At 42.5% G+C, this 19,448-nt stretch overlaps 3 protein-coding genes across 3 annotated transcripts in view; 1 reads left to right on the top strand and 2 right to left on the bottom strand.

Annotated features, from left to right (window-relative positions):
- Positions 1 to 23: 23 nt before the first annotated feature.
- eif2b5 (eukaryotic translation initiation factor 2B, subunit 5 epsilon) lies at positions 24 to 6,900 on the bottom strand. The gene is made up of 16 exons (XM_035634796.2): positions 6,681 to 6,900; positions 6,342 to 6,466; positions 6,049 to 6,234; positions 5,777 to 5,954; positions 5,600 to 5,680; positions 5,437 to 5,514; positions 5,046 to 5,358; positions 4,811 to 4,956; positions 4,232 to 4,376; positions 4,047 to 4,148; positions 3,851 to 3,952; positions 2,278 to 2,368; positions 2,067 to 2,190; positions 1,821 to 1,946; positions 1,523 to 1,633; positions 24 to 309 (listed from the first exon to the last, which is right to left on the bottom strand). The coding sequence occupies exons 1-16, from the start codon at positions 6,828 to 6,830 to the stop codon at positions 247 to 249; spliced, it is 2,121 nt and encodes a 706-aa protein (XP_035490689.1). The 5' UTR covers positions 6,831 to 6,900; the 3' UTR covers positions 24 to 246.
- Positions 6,901 to 7,621: 721 nt separating this feature from the next.
- LOC118311185 (crystallin J1A-like) lies at positions 7,622 to 12,049 on the bottom strand. Its single transcript, XM_035634797.2, has 10 exons — positions 11,890 to 12,049; positions 11,527 to 11,593; positions 11,092 to 11,268; positions 9,707 to 9,805; positions 9,511 to 9,603; positions 9,256 to 9,412; positions 8,583 to 8,698; positions 8,299 to 8,376; positions 8,007 to 8,146; positions 7,622 to 7,924 (listed from the first exon to the last, which is right to left on the bottom strand). The coding sequence occupies exons 2-10, from the start codon at positions 11,591 to 11,593 to the stop codon at positions 7,826 to 7,828; spliced, it is 1,026 nt and encodes a 341-aa protein (XP_035490690.2). The 5' UTR covers positions 11,890 to 12,049; the 3' UTR covers positions 7,622 to 7,825.
- Positions 12,050 to 14,529: 2,480 nt separating this feature from the next.
- Positions 14,530 to 19,448, top strand: part of casq1a (calsequestrin 1a) — an 8,342-nt gene continuing 3,423 nt past the window's right edge. The window contains exons 1-5 of the mRNA XM_035634799.2: positions 14,530 to 14,948; positions 18,316 to 18,409; positions 18,648 to 18,748; positions 18,939 to 19,050; positions 19,330 to 19,403. Coding sequence (XP_035490692.2) covers positions 14,712 to 14,948; positions 18,316 to 18,409; positions 18,648 to 18,748; positions 18,939 to 19,050; positions 19,330 to 19,403 — 618 coding nt within the window. The 5' untranslated portion in view covers positions 14,530 to 14,711. The remainder of the gene's footprint in view (positions 14,949 to 18,315; positions 18,410 to 18,647; positions 18,749 to 18,938; positions 19,051 to 19,329; positions 19,404 to 19,448) is intronic.

The following is a 19,448-nucleotide window of genomic DNA, read 5'->3' as shown; positions in this document are numbered from 1 at the left end:
AAAGGCTACTTTCACGTACAGGATTTTCAAGCAGTCAGAGTGTTTCTCCTTTATTTGGAAAGTGACATTCATAGCACATAGTCCATATGACTAAAAACTATGAGTTACGCAGACCAGATAAAGATGGTTACCAGTGGCAGAAAAAGCTGTTGCGGAGGATAAAACAAATCGGCCCAAATCCCCATATGCACACAACAGTTTTCAAGTTTTACAGAATCCTCTTTGTTCTTTGTCAAGTGCTCCGCGTCATTCTGCCTCCTCCTCTGAAGACTCCTCTGCCTCCTCCAGCCACTGGATGAACTTCTGAAGCTGTTGGCGCAGAGCAGAAATTCTGCATTATTGACAACATTGTGATGATGGAGAGCAGGAGGAGGACGGAGCCACAGGTGAGTCCCAGGTGAACAACTGCAGTTACAATGAGTTTAAAGGGACGGATTAAATATCGCTTTGTCAAAATCATGGATGAACTAATCAGCCACAAATTCAAAATATACAAACAACTAAACACAATTCAGCTTGTGGCACTGCAAAACGCCTGTGGATTTTCCAGAAAAACACAACAGTTAAATAGAATGCTGCTTAAAAAGTTTACGTAAGTGGGCCGTCCCTCTTTTCTATGCACCTCATATAAATCTCTGGGTGGATTCAGAGTTGTCTTTCCTATCGTCTTTTCCTGTCTATTATTCCTTGACCTCAGTGGAAAACGCCATGAGGTCGAGGAAAGGTGTAAAGTAGAACTCATAGGACTCAGGAAAAGCCGACTGCGGCACTCAGAGAATCCGACTCCACTCTCACTATACTACGTCAGTATGTGACGGCGGATGTTATTTATGTGCGTCTGCCGTGGTGAAGATACACTTTACATACATTTCCGATGATGGACTACAAAAAACGCAGCGGCTCCATCAGCATGTTTCAGTGTGTTTTACCACAGTGTGACATCAGATGTAAATGATTCATGAGTAAAGGTAACTTACATGATAACTTGCGTCTCTTCCAGGTCATATTCATACTCTTCTTCTTCGGATTTAATCGTTTACGTTCATGCATGGCGTGTAATATTATATATCGCTGAAGCAATGAATTGTGGGGCGTCAATAGCTCCTTTCTTTTTGCATAAGGGGCTCCAGTGTACCCTATGCAAAAGGAGATAGGAAAGGAAGCATTGAAGCTCCTTTCCTATGCATTTAGAGACTCAAAAACAGCTCTTATCATGGCTGCTGATCAAATACTTCCGGGTCACGTCAACATTTAGGAAACTTCCTAAGCAAATTTGACAATTCGACCTTACTTACTGTCTCACTACAGTGACCGCCCCCATGGTTGAAAGGTGAAATAAACTTCCTCTTCCGAGCATGTTTGTGTGACACAATAATCACAGAGTAACTATATTGTTTTTCCATTCTCCACTTGGACCAGGTGGTAACATAACACTTCCATTTATTTGCCACATCAACTGAACCTTTACCCCTTATTGTAAAACTGTGGCATTAAGTCCTGTGTGAGTTTCCCCTGTACCTACCCCCTGGTTCTTGCGGAGCTGTCTGCTCTTGTCGGTGGTCGCTCCCTTGGAGAACCATCGTAGTATCATCTCCTCCTCCAGGATCTCTAGTTGGTACATGTTCATCAGGACCTGGATGAGGCCAAAATTTAAAAAAAAATTGAATCAGCATCTTCAGCACAGGCTATTATGAAAACAAAGTAAACAGTACAATAACAGGATTTTTATGTTTGATGACAAACATCTTTGTTTGAGTTTGATCTGATCAGAAGAGTCAGCAGATTACCGACTGACCATGGTAGTAATGATTGAGCCGTACCTTCACCATGGCGGCCCAGTGGCTCTCCTGCTCCAGGAAGTGCTCTTCGAAAGCGGAGAGACAGTCCAGATGGTCCTGGGCTCTCTTCACATAGTTCTTAAACACTGGTGACCATTTCTTCAATAACTGAGGGGAGCACAAAGACAGAATAGAAAACTAGATCCAGGAGAATTATTTCTATAATGTCTACATGTTACATAAATGTGCTGTGTAAGAAACAAACAAACATAAATGTAGTTTATATACCGGCAGGAGGACGCCGACATATTGTGACGCGGTGAGCTGAGGGCCCTGCTGCTGAAAAGGATACTCCAGAACCACTCTGGTCAAAATCTGCATCACCTCCTTCAGAGTGATGTTGTAGGCGTACCTGGAGAGAAACAGTGGGGCAAACCCAATGAGCAACAGTCCTGAAAGACGGCAATAGACCTGTAAGCAATAGCAAGCTCCTCCTTACTTGAGAGAGTTGATCTCGAGTACAAGATTGTCACAGCCGATGTTTTCCTCCAAGCCTCTCTGCAGCGTCCCCAGCACCTCCATCTGGAAGACTAAACATGAGGAACCAAAGACTCAGAATCACACAGCAAGAAGTCTCCGCCCAAGACAGAGCAGGAAGGAAAAAGTTAACACTCACTTATTTAAGAAAGAGTACACAGAAGGCCACGACCTCATCTTTTTGAAAAGAGCTGATTTTAAAGAGCACACTCGAATATAAGCTGTTTTCAGACAATGTCTGCAGAGTTGCGGCCAGACATTCATAATTGCGGTCACATATGACGAACGCCGCAGGAGGTTGTCCAAATCAGGCGCGTTCATAACAGCAGGATAATCTCCGGAACATTCTGGGTTGAGCAGCAGGAGGCAGGACATGACGACAATTCAGCTGTGAAAAGCAGCGTTTTAATTAAGTCATCAACGTGTCAACTAGCTCTCTGTGAATCCTAAGGAGATTCTCCTGATGTTTTCCCACATGGGCTCACTGGGACATTCTCCAAAGAGATAGTGATAGAGAGCAAGCAGGAAAAGTTTTTGCGTTCTCACATACAGCCCCTCCGGAGAAGTTCAGGAAAATGTCCAGACTTCAGTGCCTCTGTCAGAAAGCACAGATAAAGACTAACCGCAATTCTTATAACACTATTTTATACGTTCTATTATTTCGTAAAACTTTAAACATTTTCATGCAATGTATTTTTACAAAGAACAATGAATCTGGTAATGATTACTGGTAAAGCAGAGATTTAAGATTAGTTAGTTCTATTGGATTTTAAAGTAATTGATGATTTCCAGAAGAAAGACCCATTTAGACCTCAGTAGATGTCCATCCATCCATTATCTATACCGCTTTATCGTTTAAGGGGCCGTGGGGGGCTGGAGCAGACACGGGGAGAACATGCTAACTCCACACAGAAAGGCCGTGTTTATGTTGAATGATTCCTCTGAACATATTTCTCTTTCTCACAGCCGATCTGCTGTGCAATGACAGAAGCACTCTATATTAAGCTAGCTCATAATTCCATGTAGCTGGTAGCAAATTACATTGGTCTTTGCAGAAAATATCCTTAGAAATTAAAGACAAACAAATAGAGCCAGACCCACACGCACATATTCTAGTGACAACTGAGTGAACATTTTAAAGGTCCTAGGATTAGGATATTAATCCTTTAAAGGTCCTAGGATTAGGATATTAAAGTCCATATAATCAATAGAGAAATAGAGATGTTTTTCCCTGATTTAAATCACAGTATCATGAACATCACTGGGTGTACGACGGTTGTTTAGACAAACAAGAAAAATTAAGAGGTCACCTCAGGCTCAGGGAAATGTTCAGGTCGTAATTTTACATTACATTACAAAAGTATCATTCTTTGCAGTCCAAAATGTTAAAATTATAGTATTGTATATTTTCCATCTCTTGGAAATATTAACCCATGAAATTAAGCAAGAACAGAGGCATAGAGTACATTCTTTGTCAGCAGGGGGCAGACATGTGCTTCCACAGGCAGGTACTTTAACATCTTGACCCCTCTCACCTTTATCGTCGTCCATCTCAGGAGAGGGGATCTGTGGATCGTCCGGACCATCGGGCTCACTGTCCTCACTTTCACTCTCAAGTTCAGGGTTCAACACCAAACCTGGTGAACAAGAAACAAATACCAGGCTGCTGGGACTCTGACTTCAGCGTCACGGGGAAATTGCCACTTTACAAACTAGAGGCCGCCGTCCTACCCCAGAGACACTGTGGCAGTTCCTCATCCTCTGTATCGTCCAGGCTGCTGGCCTTCCAAATGTAGCCTTGTCCCTCTGCTCCGACCTCCGACGGGCTGAAAACTGAGAAGACAGAAGAAAATACAGTGTGTGACTGCTAAAAACCTTTAAGCAGTTTGACAACTTGTGGATTTGTTGATACACACCTTTCTGTTTGGTTTTGTCTTTGCTCTGACAAACCTCTGCATCATCACTGAGGAATTTGTCATCATCGTCCTCTTCCTCCTCCTCCGGATGGTGCATTGACACCACAGTACCTTCTTGCAGAGAGACGTTTGGTCCAATCACCACCTGGAAAACAGTTCACACAGCCCAATCAAAATCCAGACATCCTGCAAATGATGCTGCCGCTGTTCGATGCTGGGAAATCATCATGGAACAGAGAAAATATTGGATAAACGTTTTGAAAGCGAAACACAGTGGACATATCCAGAAAGTGTCTTATCTCACCACCAGGGGTCCCAAATGACAAAGGGGTTTAACAAGTGCTTCCTCAATCCCCTGCTTGGTAAAGCTGAGAAATTGATGGTTTTATTGTAGCTAATATTAATCTACGTCACTGTTTTCATACATGAAACTACCAGATAGCTGAAGTACTCTGGGTAATTCGGCAACAGCCGGTCATACAACATGTGCCGTCCTGGAAATGTGTTCAATTAGCCACGTGTGAGGGTCATGGACTCGGAGATGCATTACAGATGTTACATTTTTGTAACAATACTTACATTATATGCCAGGACACACTGTTTGTTCAGCGTCACACCTTCTTTGACCTCGGCCTCGTCACAGACCACAGACTGGCTGATCACCACGTTACTGGCGATGTGAACATTATTCCAGATGTAGGCGTGGTTCAGATTGACATTGTCACCTGTTGCATTAAGAATAAGACAGATGTGAATCACACCCCTTTTCAAATACACATTTCCTATTTGAAATTGAGCCGGTCAGTGAGCTCACCTATGGTGCAATTGTTACCAATGACACTGTTGGAAATGTGACAGTTGGCGCCGATGCTAGTGTCGTAGCCAATGAGAACATTCTCCACCATCTGGCTGCCAAGGCCCAGACTGACGCCGCACCCGCGATACACGTTGTGTCGAGAGTACGTGCAGCTCCGTCCCTCCAGGTCCGCGAAGTTGGCCTCTGGTGTGAGCGGGTAGACCCACCGCCGCACGAGGTCCGACGACACCGCATCGTACATGAACAAGTTGGACACTCTGACACCGTAGCCATCCTTGGTGACGTGCATGTGTATCTGGTTTCCAAGGATCTAGAGAATGAAAGTAATTTTTGACTTGACTAGAATAGAGTCCACATTTCCATTAAGAAAACTGGGGCTGTGTAATACCTCTTCATTGACCAAGAGTCCTCTGACAAAGTCATTCCTCGTTTGGTAGTCAAAATTGTCAGTGAAGAGCTCTGCAACCTTAAATTGAGGGGGAAAAAAATCAATGTTACCAAAGACGACAAAAACTGATTTAACAGTTCATGGTGTCAGTTTTGAAACGGACCTGTGGGGAGCAGATACTGATGTGGCAGTCGAGGAGGTCGTGTCTTATTTCAAACTCATCGCTTCCACTGTGGAAAATGTTCTGTAAAACACAAACGGGAGGAACTGTCATTCATCAATCCAAGGCTGGGTTACGGCAAGGATGTGATATAATAACACTACTGAAGCTGCCGGTTACCATGGGAAACTGTAGCCTCTTCAGCCCCTGTGTCTTCTGGTAGTGTAAAATCCGCTGGCTCTTGCCGTCATTGGCAACGATGACGTTGTCTTCCTCACAGCGAGACCTGTGACCTGGTGATGACTCCTTGAAGATCATCGTCATCACCGAGATGTTCTTCTCCGTTTTCCGACGATGCCTGGGCACAAGAGCATAGAGCAAATATTTTGGTGAGGATCACAATGGTTATCATTACTCCAGACTCTACCAAAATACTTTAGAGCATCTCTCACCTGTGCTCTTGCAGCGCCTGGCTGACGTCAATGTTCGACACCACGTCTCCATAAACCAGGACAAAGTCTGAGCGCACAAGGTTCTTGGTGTCCACGTCCCGGAGCACATCCCCCAGGGAGCGGTACATCTCTGAGGTGATGATGTGGACCGTGTTGGGAGAGGTGGGGCGACACCACTTTGACTTCCTGTCAGACAGTGTCTTGTCTGGTCAGAGTCTTTTCACTGACACCATATTTGCAACAACAACAGCAACAACAACAAAAGCTCCTTGCACAGTAACAGAGACACTCACAGTAGATGATCCTTGATCTTGCTGGCCATCCAGCAGCAGAAGACGAAGGTTTCCTGCACCCCGGTGGATGTGAGGAACTCCAGGGTGTAGTCGATCATGGCAACATTGCCCAGCGGCAGCAGAGCCTTCATCAGAGAATGTGATAGAAGGCGTTAACAGTGTGAGTGAAGTAACAGCTTCCCCTGCGTCATTACACCAAACCAATACAACAGCTCGATCGGGGGTTTCCATCGTGCGTGTTCAGCTGCGTTACAGCGGCTAAAAAGCAGTGACTCCTGTCACAGCATGGACACAAGTTAGCCACCATTAGCATCACAGCTAGCTTAGCTCGCCGCCTACCCGTGGCTGGTCCTTGGTCACGGGGAAAAACCTCCGGTTGAAGCTGTCAGCGACCAAGACAGCCTGCAGCGGCTGCTCCTCTTCCTCCTGTTCAGCCGCGCTCTTTCTACTCGAGCCCGTGCGACTCTGTTTTCCTCCTTTACCGGCCATGACGCTGTGTTTGACTCCTGAGAGCTGCTGCTGCCCGACTGTCGTCAGACACAACTACGGTGGCCGTCGTGGACAATCTTCATATCCGCGTTGCAGTCTAGAGTTCGCACAATTTTTTTTTACATACAATCCTTAGTTTGAAGGATTCGGAGGGACTTCATATACCATACATGTACAATATATATAATACAATCAGTCCATAACCCACCAGTAATACTAGCTATGAATACTGTCTGCGTACTGTGACAACAACGGCCCCTGAGGCTCCAGGTTCACTGTCTGGCAAAGTACGGGTTATTTGACTGCATTGCAAATATCGGATTAAGCATCACTGAGGCTCAAATGATGGAGGCATAAGGGCAGGTGCTGCATTTATTTTAAGACCCCGGGGTTGTGCATCAAAATTTCATCTTACAACCACGATTATTTTAGAAGCTATAAAAGCTAAATACATTGATTCTTAATCTCATTTGCGCAAATTGGCATGGAATCAAAAGCTACAGGATACACTCAAGCAACGAGAGTGGGGGCAAGGTGTTAATCTTCAACTTGCCGCATTCCAGGGGCAGAAATACAACTACAGTAAAAATGTCCTGGTGTAGATATAAATCATTAAATGCACTAAAAAAACTCAAGTCTTGACTTCCCTTTTAACCCATATGATTCTAAAATTTTAACTCTGAGGGATGTGAAATCAAATATAGCACTGTTTCCTTTTTAAACAAAACATTTCTGCGAGGTTACATATACTTCAGACTCACTGAATACAGGACAAAAGGTTCTCCATTATGTATTTTTGGAAATGCTTTATTGAAGCTAAAACTCGCATAGCAACATCTGAATATGTTTTACTTAAAACAGAGACAAAAACATCTGGCTCCTGCCGTCTTGACAGTTTAGACAAGCACCTTCATTCGCTGTTCTGTGAAAGCTCAACAGTTTTTCAAAATGTTTGCAGCCACCTCAGGTAGCAGGACACATTCACTGCCAGCCAACTAGTGGTGGTGTTGGGTTATCTTTTTGGCATGTGCCAGCACGGAGTCGAATTGCAGGGTTTTGGACATCCAGGAAGATGGAATTCCCTCAAGTCCCATCTAGGAAAATTAACATGTCACATTTTATAAACCACACAAATACAAAACTGGCACAAAATTTATGTAAAGCACACAATCTTACCTGAGCCCCAAGACATGCCCCGATGAAGGATCCTCGGCTACAGGTGCATCCCCCACAGCTCATGGTATCTCTGATAGCCTGCTCGTAGTGCTTGGCTGTCAGGACTCCATGCAGAGCCGCTTGGAATGCACCTGGCAAACCTGAAAGCAAATCAGACCAAAAACCAGACATTTAACCTGCTTGTGTCAATATCTGTCTGTAAAAACCTGAGTAACAGGGACTGCTTCATCACTGATCTTTGCTTATTAATAGCTACTAATGAAAGAGGTTGAAACAAGCTTTGTGGGGATACCTCAGGTGTTTGGAAACACAGTGGGGATGAGTTCCTGAGTAGTCCTGGATAAATTCTCCTTCACTTGATGTATGTGGCCTGAAAGAAAAAAAATGTGAACCCATATTAAACATATATCCTTGTATATTTTGGGATAACTGGCTGTTTTTAAGTGTGCTTCACTTACTACACACATTGTAACCGTTCAGCCTACATACAAAGTAGAAATGGGGGGGGGATTCTTTAATCTCATGATTCAGTCCCATGACTGTAGTGAGGCAACAAAGCTTGCAGGCCTCACGTACCAATGACTGCTCTGTCCAGGTCCTGGGGCTGCTTTCTGTTCTTGTCAGCGAGCTGATCGAGCACCACGTCCATAGCTTTTGGATCAGGACCGTTCAGGATGAAATGCTCCAGCAGCCTGCCAAATTAATCCATTAGCAATCCATAATCTTTTCATTTTAGTGCAACTCCCATCCGCCACACAATAAAATAGATGGGTGGGCTTTATTAGGAATGTAGAATTGAGCTTAGTCATGACAATCACATTTGAATACAATGCATAGACTTCTTCAAGTGTGTTTTATTCAATACACAGTCACAGTTCTGCTCTTGTAGTGCGTCTGCAAATAGACTGTAGTGTTTCCTCTAGAGTTTTTTTCAGCAGCGGGGCTGCAGACTTTTGACTGTTCACCTCGGTCTGTGGGTCGTTAGCCATGCATGCTAAGAGCTAGCTCATATCAAAACACAGGCGCCATCACGTTGATGCGTGAAGTAGAGAGGCAGGTGCTGGCAGATGAATAAAAAACCTCCTGGCAAGTACTCACGTCCTTGCAGATTGTAGGCTTTGTTTGCAAAATTAAATATACATATAAGAATTTTCGTAGTTATTCAAATCCCAGATTCAGCTCCGAGTGGCTCAGTTCGGTAAAAATAGTAATGTTAGAGTAAATCAGTGTATTGGACAAACACACTGACCTCGCTGCTGCCAGAGTCTCTGCCACACATTCGTCGTTGTTCTGGGTGATGCGGACGGCCTGCTCGACCTTTTCCAGCATGTCGGGCTGTCCCGCGTAAAATGCCACTACGGGAGCCAGTCTGGTTATTCCGTCAATCTGACAGTCAGTCTCACATCCTGTGGCAAGTAAAACATATCTGAAGGGGTGTTTCTTTTCATAAACATGGTTACAGTATATGGCATTATTGTAACCGTGTCAGTGCCGGGGGATTTACCTGTCTCCTCTTTGCCCGCATCCACATTCTTCAGGAAGCCCTTTAAACTTGCATGTCTCCATGGTCCCTCGATGGGCAGCTGTGGTCTGGGCCCTGTTATATACACAAGTACAACAACCAGCAGCATTCCCACCTTAGTACATGAAAAAGTGAATTCATTCTTTATTTAGAAACATATCCTGGCTAGCTTTCTGACCTCCTCTTTCTCTGTAAGGATCGTTGATGGGCGTGTCATACTCTGATCCAGGCCCAAAGAATTTCAGTGTGCGCTGCTTCAGATCATCAAGATTCAGACCTGGTCAGAGAGAGATCAGACAGCTTTAGGAAAAAAGGCAACTATAAAACTCAAACTACAATGACATACAGCAGAGACCACTTCCCCATTCATGAGAAATAAAGATTTGTTAGAACCCACAGGGAGTGTGTGGCCATACAGTACACTATGATGTTATATTCCCACCAGAGACACACATACTGTGGGCAAACACCACAATAAAATATGTTTTTGTCGAATTTATTTGTTGATTTAATTTTTCAATAAAGCAATTTCATTCTTTAATTGAAAGCAATAAGCTGTCCTGACTGTTAATGTGGATTTGAACAACATGACAGTTTCAAAGTCCTTACACAAGGAGAAAACATTTTAAAAAATAATTTTAATTTTTCTTTTTAATGATATAAGTTTATTGTCATTTTTAAACTTTTAACATACATGCCAATCAACGCTCTACAGGTCTGAATAATAATAATAATAATAATAATAATAATAAATATATACTTATGCACAAACAAATATTAGTGGCAGCATTATTTATCCTTGACGATGTAGATCTGGTATTTTTCCATTTGAAATATTATCTTCCATTCTGTCAGTCCTTGGACAGAGCAGTTTACGAGCTCTATGAACCGCTCCTGGTAAGAGGGTGCTTCAGTCAATTTCCATCATATCATCTATTTTATCACAATTATGGTAGTTTCGGATCAGTTCTGGCTTCTCAAAGCCTGAAACACAGCTAATGGATCACCCAGCACATATAACCCGCGGCAGAATCCAAAGAAATTGCTAATGATCTCTTTTAAACAATTATGGACTTGTTCCTAAATGTGCTGGGTCTGAGGGCGTTGTGGATATAATCTAGAGAAGGTGTCCAAATGAAAAAATTGAGGAGTTTAGATTTTAGTGAGTCTTTCTAAATTGAAAGTTGTCTTCCCCAACAACCTTCTTTGATTTTGGCAGTTGTTAATGCTGCCACTTGATGGACCGAGTGAGAACTCCTGGATTAAATATTTGAAAGATTTCAGTATATTGTTTTTAAACAGAACTCTCTGTAACTTAATCCCAATATGTATCCACCCTTTCCACAAGAACGGGTGTAAACACATAACTTCAAACTTCATAAACCATATGCTAAACTCCGAGTTTAAAGATTTTCTACTTCATATGACAACAAAATAGCAGCTATTGGGGGCATCTTCAGTCGGAAACATAAGCGTTGAAAATAGTATCAAAAACCTGTCTGAAATGTCTGATGGGACCCTGAGGAAGACGAGTGGGTCAGTCAGATGGAGAAGGATGCCTACCTCCACATTCAGACAGGGACTCCAGCAGCACATACGCCTGGTCCCCATAGCAGCTCTGCTGCCCTGTCTGCCTCCTGTAGAACGGGTTGGCGGACTCAGAGCGGAACTCAGGGTTCGGATCCTGAGCCAGAATTGCCTGCAGCTTCTGGAGGTCGTACACCCAGTGGAGCGGCTGCGCTGTGAGGTCATGAGGTCAATTTAGCCCTGAAGGTACTCTGCATTAAAATGCCTGGCTCGTGATAAAGCGTGATTATGATTGGTAGTAAAAAAAAAAAAAGGAGAACCTGAGGTTAAAAGTTAAAATTACACTTCTATGGATTCATGGGGTATTTTAACACATTTCTGCTTTAAGGCATTCAACAACAAGAAAGGATCAAATGTAACACATAAGATGTGATGTAACACTACAGCATGAAATACTTATGTTGTTTTTACCTGCTGCATCTGCAACAGCTGATCCAACGATGGCTCCTACTGCTCTGTTGGCCAGAGCTGAGGCCATCTGTGAACACATACGCAGTTTAATTAGGAATACAATTAACGATGGTGTGTTTGATTTTAGGAACTTTTTTGCAAGGCCTGCAGGATATTTTCTCTAACTATTAAGACACAGGGTGTGTCGTTATGTGTGCCAATACCAGTTGGATTTGATCTGCACTCGATTATCATTCCTCCACCAACTGACGGGCTAACACGACCTGCTCATGGTTACTAGCAACAGACTGTAGAGATAACGGTGCTTTATGCTAACGTTCATGTTAAAGTAGTTATGTGGCTGCCAGTGAGAAGAAGTCTTACCTCGAACTGCGTCGAACAGACACTGAGCCCAGGTCGCAGCACAGATTGTTTGGACTCGCGGCCCCTTCCGGAAAGTGGACAATGTGGACTTCGCTCAATTATATAAACACACGACCTACGGCGAGCGAGATGTTATGAAAGAGTTGCGTCTCTAGCTCCGCCCACAGGGAGAGCAACGAAATAACACCGCCCCCTCTGGTCTGGCCCTGTAGACATACTACCCGTCACTCGGTGGCGCAGTTACACTTGACTATATTGATATAGGTCTGTTTTTGCTTTCTGGTTTTTTATTAATTTTCTTTAGTTATTGATAATGTACAAGATCCTGTTCTACATACTCCGGCACAGTAGGTGGCGCTGTGCACCTAACACGTGGTATTGCAATCCACAAAAAATAATAAACGGGAAGAAGAAGTGAAGCCGTTTGTTGACAGAAATGCTGACACACTGAACAGAGAAAAGAAAATACATTAATTTTCATTAAGAATATACATTTAAATGACATTAACCTGTGTTATTGCCGTCAAACTAACAACGAGGCAAAACGAACAAAGCTAGTGTGTACGCCTACAGTATAGCTGAACAGTGTAAAGTATCAAAAACATCTTTCGTACTATCTTGTAATAGTCCAATCAAAATGCCCCGATGTTTCCAGCATCTGATCTGATTATACTGTCCCGTAGTTCAAACTTAGGGGTTTGGGACACACACTCTGGATTTCAGGCAGAGCGCGCCATCTAGTGTCCAGGAGAGATAACTGCTGCAGGGACCGAACGAGTTCCGTCTCATGAACAAATTAATTTAATAGAGGCTGCCCACCTGTACACCAGGGTGAGGTCACTCTGACCTCGAAGCCCTGCGAGACGGTTGATTAAAAAGGATTTTAATGTTAAGTGTTGGGTGGTGTTTTATGTCACCCCACAAAAGACAAGCTGTAATTTATTTATTGTTTTAGTAAGCCGCGTGGCTTAATCATCAGGAACATGTTCTTGGTGTACAAGATTATGTTTATTTATGTGCTTCATTAAATAATTCATACTGCGGAATAATCATGGAGTTTGTATGTTAATGTTTGGTCAACTGAGAAGGAAAGGATTAGAGTAGATCCATATGTCCCAGATGAATGAAAGGGGAGTCATGAGCTGTCAAGAATAGGCTACTGTACCATAAGTCAATGTGTATTAGGTTTCTGGTTTGTAACGCTGCAAAATGAAAATTCATCATTTGGATGCAGTACATCCTCTGTGTTTTGTATGTCAATGACAAAAGTGTTGGGTTGCACTTGACATCATTGATTAGGAAGTTGCCAAACGTGCCACACACTTGAAATTTTCAGCTCTTAGAGAACAACAGAGTAGATTTCCTATGTATAAATATATTATATATATATATATATATATATATATATATATATATATATATATATATATATATATATATATATATATATATATATATATATCAAATACAATCAAAACCACTTTGAATGTAAGCACTGACGGTGACGTATCATTGTATTGGATAGTAACACAGCAAATGACAGTTCAGTTTTTGATTTTTCACAGTCACTGACACCGTCACACACACACAAACACACACACACACACACAAACACACACACACACGCACACACACACACACAGACATACAGTCGATGCATCTTTAAAAGCGTAATTTCAAACTAATCCCTTCCACCACAGTACTGTAGGTTTGCACGTCTTGCTACAGAAAAGGTGGGTGTGACAAAATGCATGTGTGTGCTAAGAGTTGAATAACGTATTACCATACCGTGCAGCCAGTATCTATTTATAGCGCACCTTCTTCCCTTTCAATTTGTAAAGTAATATCACACGCAATCATCTCAAGCATACAGTACATACACACATTTTACTGGGGGCATGCGCACTGTATGTATCCGGCTCAGACTCAAATGGTTTTAAAAAACTTTTTCAAAATTCCATGTTTCACTTTCATCTTGAGTCAGGGGGCTGAGTGACACCTACACACTGATTCCTCAGCAGGTGCAACGCCCTCTCCTCTCCGGTCTCTCTCCTCCTCCCCATGTCCCTGGTTGACCCAGCTCCACATTCTAGTGCTGCGATGGTGCCAGCAGCAGAAAATAAGACACCAGCACCCCCCTCCTCCTGATATGTTCTTCTCTGTCCTACATCCATTATTTTTAGCTGGGATCCCAGCGTCCATCTACACTTAATATGGGAAGAGTGCCTCATATCCACCGTCACCTCTAAATGCATCATATCACTCCTTCATTTGGTGTGAAGTCGACAGACTGTTAAGTGACTATTATCTGACCCGCCGATTTACACACACACTGACACGAATACACACGCACATCACATCATCTTTCATCTCTTCATTCTTTGCAAATGCATCATCTTCCTCTACTTCATCAGTCTTCAGTCTGCCCATCTCCTCAATCTGGATGGAGGGAGAAGGAGAACAGGATGGTCCTCATCTCCTCACTCCACCCACTTTGACGGGTCTGTAACACACACTCAAGCACTCAAACACACACAAACACTGACACACAAAGCTGTCACCACAGCAATCGCCATGGCCCCCGCCTCATCTTTCCCATGCTCAATTACACCCCAGATAGACACTCACTTACACTTATGTCAAACTTAGCCCAACCCCTCTTGCCCTCTGTGCCCCGCGACCAGTTGCCCATGTGGGGTTTTTAATAAGGTGGATGCAGGAGTTGGTCTTGCTCTCTTCTGGGTGACGCGGATTGGAAGGGGTTCTCCAAACTTTCACTATACTATTTCGGTTTTTTGTTTGGTTTTCACTACAGAGGAGCCATGAAGTGGACCTGGGTGCTTGTGGCAGTTTTGCTGTCCATTGCGGGGCTATCATCGGGCAACGAGTCCTTGGACTTCCCAGAGTATGATGGCAAGGACCGCGTCCACGACCTCAACGCCAAGAACTATAAGTCTGTGATGAAGAAGTACGACGTCATGGTGGTTTACTACCATGACCATCCCGGATCCAGCCGCGTCGCCCAGAGACAGTTTGAGATTGAGGAGTTGGCCCTTGAGGTGGGTTGAAATGGAAATTTTGGATAGAATAAGGAAGATAGCATACTGATGAAGAATCAATGTAACCAGTACTGGATACATCACACAGAAACAGCACACAACCTCACGCCAGGACTCTTTACAGAGTTTCGTTGGAGGTTCTAGTAGAGTTTGGTTTTGATATTTTAATTCACTTCGGTTGCACAGATTAGAAATCATGCAGATGTGAATGGTGTTGACAGTTTACTGATGGTTTGGGGACTGTAATTGGATGTATAAGCTTGAGACACCAGAATAATAATAAATAATAAAAAACTCATATTCACAGCAAAGTGTTACTATGGCTACAAGAAGAAAATTGAGGGAATATTTGGCAGGTGAGACCTTTTTTGCAAGATTTGAAATTAAGTGTAAAATAGTGATGTTCAACAAGAGGTGTTCTCATGAGAAAGCAATGTCACGAGGTGGAAAATAGTTTTGCTGGATTCAGAAATGCTGATATGTGAGGTGCCAACATGTGTCACAAGCATGCAATGTGTCGTCAGGTGTCCACCACAGCAAAAAGCTGAGCTGTGAGGACCCAATATACCATTTATTCTGGCAATGCATACGATGTGTTTTTGTGTGTTTGTGTGTGTGTGTGCGTGTGTTTGTGTGTCTGTGTGTGTGTGTGTGTGTGTGTGTGTGTGCGTGTGTGTGTGTGTGTGTGTGTGTGTGTGTGTGTGTGTGCGTGCGTGTGTGTGTGTGTGTGTGTGTGTGTGTGAGTGGTAACTGCTAATGCACTTAACAGACCTCCATCAGCACGTCTCACACACCTCAGGCCTCCTCTAAGCCTGGATACTCAGCAGTTTCATTACATTCTATGCAGAAAGACATGACATCATCCCTCAGCACAAATTTCCCTCAGCACACAGACACATCAAGCCCTGACTGTAAAAATATGCAAAATTTTTACATGAGAAAAATATTGCATATCAAATGTCAAATGCTCCTGCACCACATTTTCCATGAAAAGTTAAATTTGCATTTCTTGTCCTTTTTTATGTGGCCATTTTAAGACGGACTAAACTCAGTGATCTACCACATGCCACAGAGACTTAATTAGCTTTCGAACATTGTAGGAAAACTACCTATGTGATCAATTCTGTACCGAAAATTACTGTTCTTTAAAACACAATAAAAGTGATGGCTGATTCATGGAATATATACATTGGATCGTGTTACAACAATAGGTATGATATTTGGCATGGCCACTGTACAATGTTAAAGTAACGGCTGCTACCTTATACACTTGCATTATGCATTATTATATTTTGAAGAGAGCTGCAGGGACTGCTGTTGGATGCTTTTAGAACTGAAGCAAAAAATAAACCATGAAATAAAACACATCTCGGCAATAACAACCAAATTCATTTGGGCATCTAGTCAGTGGGATGGTCCGACTCCATTAGTAAGTATGAATCAGTCCCAAGAATTGCATGATGATAAGGACAAAGAAAAACATACTTAAAACCGAAAACAGAGAGAGAAAGATGGAGGCTGCTCTCCTGAGCATATCACATCATCCCAAAAGCCTCTGGTGTCTCTGTATGGGGCCGTCAGGGCTCGGCCTCTGGGCCGGGGGCCAGCACTGGAGGCTCTGGCTCCAGCAGTGCCGGCTCAGCTCTGCTCCGTGATTGACACTTGCAGTACTGTACTTGTCAGCGGATCCCAGAGTGCTGAGCATCACTGCCACTTCACCTAAATAGTCCCTGGTGCTGGTGTGGCTTCAGGCGCTATATTTATCCCGTGCTGCGTTTGTGGTGGGTTGAGCTCCCTGAAAGCCTCTGTTTCTCCTCGCGAATGTATTATGATTTACATTGGATGAGGTTTTTATTATTAGTAACAGGCAACAGCAAGAGGCTCAGGCTTCCGGAGATCAAGGCACTCTCTCTGGGGTTAAGTGAAATCAAATTAAAATGAAGTGATGAGAGGGAAAAAGTCATAAGAGTTTCTCCTTAGGTCAAAGAATGTTGATTTGATTACTATGGCGACTGAGGTCTGTGTGCGTTAGGAATGTTCTTCAAACTTAATGGTTAATAACTTTGTCATGTTTCCATTGAGGTTGGTAGGTCTGCATTCTCCAGACTATATAAAATATAGTTTACAAACATACAGACAAACACACATGGATGTATATCTTTCCTCCTGTATATACATATATACAGTATATATGTGTGTATATATAAACACACACATATATACTGTATATACACAGTATATGTTATATACGGTATGTCTCAGTAAACATGTACAAAAAGAGAGTAATTAAAAAATAAAATTGCTTACAGTTGCAGTGCAATTTGCATGTTATAAAATGCAGATATCAAGCTGCGAAATCCCAGAAACTGAGTCTGTAGGTTTAACTTTACATGTATAGCTGGAAAAGTTCAGCTACTCTGAAGAAATTATATCAGGCACATTACTGCAGACCCAAATTCATTTTCATATTGTATTAATTAAAAACAAAACAGGTCACCAACAAATGTGCCAGCAAATAACTAGAAATAAGAATTAAGTATATTGGTATTGCATATTTAGCTCTACTAGATCTTTGAAAATACATAAACTTATCTCTAAAATATTATATCATATTATTGCATATGTCACATTTACATATGAAAACTTTGTGCATGTACAAGAGAATTTGCAACTTAATAATATCAGTAATTGTTGTATATCTGTTTATTACAGTTGTTGGATAGTAACTTACTCACCTCAATCGCCTGCCCTTTTAAAGTTTATTTTAGCCTATTTAAATGCCAAAAAGGCGGAGTCTGCAACAAAATATAGTGCACTGTCAAATGAAAACCAAAGTTCTACTCTTAAAAACAATGTGCTTTAATAAATATTGATTGTTTTAATTGTGTATACATGTGAATAACTCCGAAGGGGGTAAAAAAACATGCCAACAAACTGCCCAGTTAGTCAAACTATTTATGCCAGTAAAAGCAGCTGCTCTCTGACGCCAGTGTGCACCCATGTGAGTGTGTGTGTGTGTGTGTGTGTGTGTGTGTGTGTGTGTGTGTGTGTGTGTGTCCAAACCCACTAAGATTGCCCGCAAACCACTTCCTCCGTGCAGTCAGGCTGAATGTCCCACTGCCATTGGTAGACGCAACTGTCAGTCATGAGGTTCATATTTCAACCAGATTTAGAAAGTGCATGAGCAGCACTCTGAAAAACAGGCTTTTAAGGTAATGGAGCAACTGAGTGAGGTAACTTTGTTAAAAAGGTGTAAATATCATATGGAGAAGGATTTCATACACATAAGTGTTTTCCTGTGTTATGTAGTGACCTCTGTAGTGACAAATCACAAGGTTGTGTTCATTTAAGTGTCTTTGTTTTCCAGCTTGCAGCCCAGGTCCTGGATGAGTTTGACGATGAGGATATCGGAGTCGGTCTCATTGATGCCAGGCACGACAAAGTTGTTGCAAAGAAATTAGGTAAAAACAGCTGCACTGACTCATGCAACATAGGTTAATCATCCAAAATCTGACCAGTATCACGATATCAGTCGCATGACAATAAATCTGGTGTTTTAATAGTCTGAAAAAAATCTGTCTTAAAAGTGATAGTGTGGCTCTGATGGTGTTAAAGGAGGATACCATTTAACATGTGTGCCATTTCCACTGCCTGTGGGCTTGAGCTCCAACACTTACGACGTCCCCTCTGTTTGCTCAGGCCTCGACGAGTCCGACAGCATCTTCATCTTCACAGACGATGAGGTCATAGAATATGATGGCGAGCTCTCTGCAGACACTCTTGTGGAGTTCATCTTTGATGTTCGTGAGGATATAATCTCCCAGTTAATAGCCTGCCTTATTTTAGCACGCAAAAATAAGTCTTTAAATAGCCTCCCCTTTGCTTCAAGTTGACTCACATAATCTCATTCTGCCTTTTTCTTTTCTCTCTCACTTCTATTTCTATTTTCTGCCCCCTGTTCTCCTCCATGCACCTCAACTTCTTCCACAGGTTCTTGAGGACCCAGTGGAAATTATTGACAATAGTAGGGAACTGAAAGGCTTCAAAAACATTGAGGAGGACATCAAATTGGTGGGCTACTTTAAGAGTCACAAGTCAGAACGTAAGAATCTGTACTGTGGTGGCATGATAACCTGTTGCTATCTCTTTTTTACAGTTGCTTTGAAAAAAAAGATTAGCTCATAATGGCATATCAAGCAAGTGCTACAGAGATCATGCTCATATTACTTGATTTAACCTTTAAGTTGCTTTTTTGATTCATAAGTGGGCGTAAGCGGGCAAATAAAGAGCAACAGTAACGATGAGAACAACAAGTCTACATTCGTGGATATTTCAAATGGCCTGATCTACTGAAACTTGATGGGTGCCTGTACAATTTCAGATTTCGATGCTTTTGCTGATGCTGCAGAGGAGTTCCACCCTCACATCAAGTTCTTTGCCACATTCAATGCCAAGGTGAGTAATTATGTGACATTATACTATTACATTATAACAAATACA

This window comes from Scophthalmus maximus, chromosome 5 (assembly GCF_022379125.1).
Source record: "Scophthalmus maximus strain ysfricsl-2021 chromosome 5, ASM2237912v1, whole genome shotgun sequence".
In the NCBI taxonomy this organism is placed as follows: Eukaryota; Metazoa; Chordata; class Actinopteri; order Pleuronectiformes; family Scophthalmidae; genus Scophthalmus; species Scophthalmus maximus.
The sequence above is the reverse complement of the archived record's forward strand: the minus strand, read 5'-3'. Positions and strand labels throughout refer to the sequence as shown.